General features: G+C 45.5%; 1 protein-coding gene across 1 annotated transcript; it reads left to right on the top strand.

Moving 5' to 3' along the window:
• The first annotated feature begins 4,829 nt into the window (after positions 1-4,829).
• Positions 4,830-5,735, top strand: LOC138528583 (rho-related GTP-binding protein RhoG-like). The gene is given in 1 exon segment (XM_069640354.1): positions 4,830-5,735. A coding segment is annotated over 1 exon segment (594 nt). The 5' UTR covers positions 4,830-4,833; the 3' UTR covers positions 5,428-5,735.
• The last annotated feature ends 397 nt before the right edge of the window (positions 5,736-6,132 follow it).

Here is a 6,132-nt window from a genome sequence, read left to right as displayed (position 1 = left end):
ATCATAATTATCCCCGCTCCTCTTCAACATCTATATGATGCCACTAATCAACCTCATCAAAAGACATGGCTGCACCTGCTACAACTACGCAGACGATACCCAAATCATCTACAAATTCAGCAATGAACAAGAGGAGAACACAGCGCTAATGAACTGCCTAATAGAACTCCACCAATGGATGAAAACTAACAACCTGGACAAGACGGTAATCCTGATTACATCCAACAACCAAGGATGCAAACAGTACATCCCATGGCCCACATAACTGGGAGCAGCACCCATACTATCCAAAATTGTCAAAAACCTTGGAATCCTAATTGACAACGAGCTAACCTTAGAACCGCAACTAAACGCGGTAATTAAGAAACGCTTCTTCCATCTACACACCGTCAAAAAGATTCTGCCATTCCTCTCCTTCATGCACAAAACACAAGCCATCATCTCCCTCATCATGTCCAGGATAGACTACTCCAGCAACATATACCTCGGAATGCCGGACTACTTAGTGAGGAAACTGCAACTAATACAGAATGCAGCTGCCAGACTTCTCCTCAAACTCTTGGGAAGGGGCCACATCACTCCAGAGCTAAGGATTCTACATTGGCTCCCAGTCAAAAAATGAATCACCTGCAAAACTATGAGCACAACACACAGAGCAATCCAGGGTCTAGGAGTGGAATTCTTACAAAAGCAAATCGCTGTCTACAAGCAGACTAGAACACTCCGATCCAGGGACAACATCTGCCTAGAACCTAAACACCTAAGCCGTATATGAGATTAGCATTCTCCTGCTTAGCCGTAAAACTTTGGAACTCCCTCTGCAGAGAAATACGAACTATGAAGGACCACCTTCAACTCTGAATGGGCGGAAAATGAATGAACAACATCGACTCGCCATTAAATTAACACACAACGGAGAAAGACTGGAGAGTAAGCTGAACCAGAATGAAGTGCAGGAAAGAAGAGAGCAGTCTGAATGGGAAGGAGCCCTTGGTGTACCCCTCCAGATAGAGGGTCAAACAGGAAACAGGGGAGAGGGATGGGTCTGACTTATTGGACCACTGATACAAAGCATTGCTTAAAAAGGGGAGAAAGAGGCGCACAGATCGGAACTAATGGACCACTACGCCTGGGGAACACATCCCAATCACGAGGAACCCGTCGGGGTGGTAATTGCGGCACACCGAAAATATACTGGAGGGGAAGATGTAGCCCTTTGAGGATCCACTCTCCTGCACACAACATAGGAAATGCAAGTATAGCAAACCAGAAAACACGGCAGGGGAAGGGATACATGCTACAGTCAATCAAAACGGACGGTGTACAATAAGGCACCGCCACTAACCAACCCTACTAAAAAAAAACATCCTTCTGCATACACCTCTCAAACTCCTAACTAAACAGCACCATACCTCTACGGCACAACAAGCCACACAAACTTCACTACACCACACCACAACGAAACAAACCACACATAGCCTTGCACAACAGCAGATGACAGCGACCAACCGATAAACATACCTATGCTCGGCACATCCCAGATCTCTTGCACCTTTTTCCTGCTATGTCCTGCTAGCTTACCCCAACCCTCTTGCTTTACAGATCTGCCAGAGCGCCAAGAAACCATGCAAATGGCGACAGTGCGCGGTATAAGAATCTTTAACATAACATCTACACAGATCCTCTAGGCTCTCTCTCCAATTACCCAAACATCACTGTGAATCAATAAGCAGATGGTACACAACTGTACTTGAAGGTCAGCCATGTAGAAGACACCCCGACTCCCAAAGCTGAAAGGCTCTCTTAAACTCATTGAATTCTGGATGACAAGCACATGTTTAAAACTTAACCCAATGAAAACTGAGTTTGTGCTTCTCGTCAAGCTAGCCATCGAAACACATGGGTCTGGAAGGGTGCAACACTAACACTAGTCCTAAACTCCAAATCACTAGGCTTCTTCCCTGACTGTGACTCCTCCTTTAAATATCACATCGTCGGAACTGTCCGCAAGTCCTGGTTTCGACTGACATTGATATGAAAAATGACATTTTTCTGTTCTCCCTTGGAGTTCAGGCAACCACATAAACCCAGGTGCTACGACACCTTGATGAAAACACATTCCTCTCTGGCATCCACTTCACAGCACCACTCGAAGCTATGCATCATGCCTCAGGAAGGCTAATGGCCAGTATCAGAAAAGTCCACCTATCTCCCACGCTCTGTGGAGGGAGGTACATCGGCTGTCCTCACCAAGCAGGATCATTATTTAAATACATACACATGCATGGCTGTGTCCACCCAAATGGCACCCTAGCTAGCTGGACATCTAGTCCTTCCAGAGGCCAGCTTACTTCCAGAAGGCGCAGTAATGGGAGAGTGGACACAAACAATGCTGCACCTGCACTATGGAACACCATAGTGGTCCTACCTCCAAATGGCTCCATCACAATCCCAGTTCTGGACAGAAAGGAAGGCCTTGCTGTTCAAGGAATTTCCTCAAATAGCGCTGTGAACCATAGGGCGCCCAATAGGTGCCGCTGCCCCATCCTCTCTGCCTCTGCTCACTAATGAAGCAAAAAGCAGCTGCTGTAATAAAAGTTACCAGCAGGTGGCTTTTGTTTCTTTAGTGCCACAAGGGCAGAGATTAACTCAATCACAGGAGGCTCGTCCATTTCACAAAATGGACGCCTCCTAGTGCTTGATTTTAAAGGGGTTTGAACATTATGCGTGAAACATTTTACATAGAAACTTTAATTAAAAAGATGTTTATTATTTTCTTTTTTTATTATTCCCCGTCTTTTAAGCCCATAAAAATTTTGAGCGCACTATTCCTTTAATAGCTGTGGGGGTAAGAACAGAGACACACTAAGAAGCACTTAGTCAGTTATTTCCTTCAGGGACAGAAACAATGCAACTGGTCTCGGCCATAGGTGGCAAGATCTTCTTAATTTCATTTATTTCCTATTGCACGCAAAGAAAGACACCAGCCACGTCCTCCACCAAGGTAGTATGCTAACAACACCAAAGATGCACTCGAACAACCAATTTATCAGCTTGGGAGACCTAAGAAAACGACACTGAACGAAAATCTGTCCGAGACTAAGGTATGTATATCTCGCACCATGTCTGTGGGCACATGCCGCAGGCACGGCTCCCCATCCATGCACTCTGGAATGCAGTTATGGCTAGGCTAATCCGGTCTATCAGCTCGCATAACCGTCAACACTGAAACCCTTGACGTACCTCAACACCTCTGCCATTAGTATACAGCGACAACCTATGAAAAATTTCGGTCTAGCTGGGCACACATCGAATCTCCTGCACTAGCGCTCTATCCACCAACAGCACCCACCCATGTGCCTGACCTCAGGGCTGCTTACTGGGGCCTAGCCAACAGTCCTAAGTTCTAGCAGAATGCACGCTCGCATCTTAAACTTAACTCTTAAAATCTCCCATACATGGACTTCGGTCCCAGAGAGCGTTCCAACCACAAAGCGCATTGAGACCATACAAATGGGGAAAGGGCGCTATATAAATGATTATTACAATTTGCATATCAGTCTGGTCCCACCCACTTGGGCAGGGCAATGCTAGGCAATTCTCTCCTGAACAAGAGTACCAACAGCAACCATGTATATCCCATAGAACAGGTCATTTGGCTGTGTTCATTCTCGGTAGTGTGTTACTCTATAACATAAGTGCTGGGTTTTCTTTTGATTTCCAGGTCAGTAAGACAACTATTTTGGGCTGCTTCACAAACCCATTCCCAGGAGTAAGTTTCAACGTACACCTTGAAAATGTAGCTTATCACACTTTTCCTTACTCCAAAGCCAGCAAACGTGGGGTCTCCAGGGGTTTGTTAGGAAGTTTTGGGTGTGCCGAGTGCTAGCCTGAATGGGTTATATGTTGAGGTGTCTTGTTGTCACCATCCTGTGACCTCATACTTGTGATGCTGTGGAACCCTATGACAGGTCAGAATGCAAGGACAGAGTTTAGCTGTGTTCCATTCTAGGCGGTTGAGCCTTCGGTGCTGAGTTAGGAGGACCTGCCTGGCTGGTGGTGCCGGCTTCCCTCAACATCTAACTTGCATCTGTACTGCTGCCTGTCCTGCACTTGATACAATAAAGAAGGCGCTGCCTTTACACGCTTACCCGGAGTCACCACGCCTCAGTACACACCACAATAGTGTAGCTTTACATATTTCCACAGAAACACGTGTCAACGTCTTAGAAATGTTTCTGAGCACACTTAAATTACGCCTGAACATTCCAGGTGTAAGTTATGAATATGAGGAATTAATGATAGTGCATTTAAATGTCTAAGTAATGATAAGTGCTGGGAAAATACTGAAAAGAGAAATAATAAGTTTGTAATATTTTTTTTTCTAAAATAATTATCTTTTTTTGCTGTTTGACACATAGTAAGTTTCTCCACAGCAAGTTACCCCATATCAGATCGCCTGTTACACTTGATTTCCATTTTGATGTGCAAGTTAAATCCCACTAAGGAATAAGAGATTGTTTTGTGAACTTGACCCTACTTTATTTTACCAGTTATGTGAGCATGCTTTCATTGGCTTGGAACTTGTTTACACTGCTCTAACTTTAAGCGCCCCTGCAGACGTGTTTTTGCATTAACCATTGAGAAGTGATGGCATTGCATATTTTGTCTTTGAGACCCTGTCACTGACCAATATATACAACCACCCTTTGCGATCAGGAAGATGTGGGCAGGTGGGAGGACCATAAAGAGAATGAAAAATGGCAAAACGCACTAACCCTTTGTCTACACAACCCTTTCTGTTGTGCTACAGGTTGCCGGGATGAAGACGGGATGCAGAGTGCCAACTGCGTGGTGGTGGGAGACGCAGATGTGGGCAAATTCTGCCTCCTGATTTGCTATATGCAAAATGGCTTCCCAGACTATTACCCCTGCTTTACCAACTGCAGCGTCAAGATCGAAGTGCGTGGCAGGACTGTCGACCTATAGCTCTGGGACACACATGGTTAGGATTAGTATGAACGGCTGAGGGTACTCTGCTACCACGGGGCGATCATCTTGATCCTCTGCTCCTCCATCGCCAGCCCTCCGTCTTACGAGAACGTGAAGCTGAAGTGGCACCCAGAGGTCTCTAAGCACTGCCCGAAAGTGCCCATCCTGCTGGTGGGCACCAAGAAAGATCTACGGGACAATGCGGAGATCGTGAAGAAGCTCAAGGAGCAGAACCAGGCGCCCATCACCCAGCAGCAAGGTACCAGCCTCTCCCAACAGATCCACGCCGTCAAGTACATGGAGTGCTCGGCGCTGAACCAGGAGGGCATCAAGGCGGTCTTCATGGAGGCAGCGCGGGCCCTGCTCAACCACATCACGGCGAGTTCCAAAAGAAGCTGCCGCCTGTTGGGAAGTGAAGAAAGAAGTGGTGCCTAGTGCGTGGGACTTCTGTGGTATGACAAGAAATGACTTTGAGCACAAATTGGTTTGTAGCTCCAACTGCAAAGGAAACTTAACGGACGTTAATCAGGTGTAGACAATTAGATTACTCTGGTATTTACCCAAGTCTCATTGAGAAACCGCACAATTATACCCCTATCATACTCTTACCGAAGAACTCTTTGAGAAGAGCCTTGCAAGACACACCCATTCTCCTACGGGCACATCTTATGTATTGGTTCAGCTCTTTGCCAAACCTTTTTTCATATGTGAAATTAAACTTCAATAGCTCTTTATGTAACATATTGAGGCCACTCTCTCCTTGCTTTTGTCCCATAAAATCAATAGGAACAGTAGGAGTGGGCAGAGCCTACAACGATTACTTATGGGAATTCAGGATGAACATAGATGCCCCTTAGAACTTAAGTGGAAGTTCTATAATTTGATGGGACAAAAGCATGGAGAGATTGGTCTCAATATTGCTTGATTTAGCAGATCTTCCCTTGTAGAGAGCACAGTTACTTGATTCACTGGATCCACTTTTACAGTGGACTGTTACTTAATTTACTGTATCCCCCTTATAGAGATTACTGTTGCTTGATTTACTGGAACCCTCTTTGTAGAGAGTAACATTGCTTGATGTATTGCATCCCCACTGTACAAAGTACCATAGCTTGATTTATTGATCCCCTTGTAGAGAGC

Source organism: Ambystoma mexicanum, chromosome 7q, assembly GCF_040938575.1.
Source record: "Ambystoma mexicanum isolate Mex_15411 chromosome 7q, UKY_AmexF1_1, whole genome shotgun sequence".
Classification (NCBI taxonomy): domain Eukaryota; kingdom Metazoa; phylum Chordata; class Amphibia; order Caudata; family Ambystomatidae; genus Ambystoma; species Ambystoma mexicanum.
The sequence above is the reverse complement of the archived record's forward strand: the minus strand, read 5'-3'. Positions and strand labels throughout refer to the sequence as shown.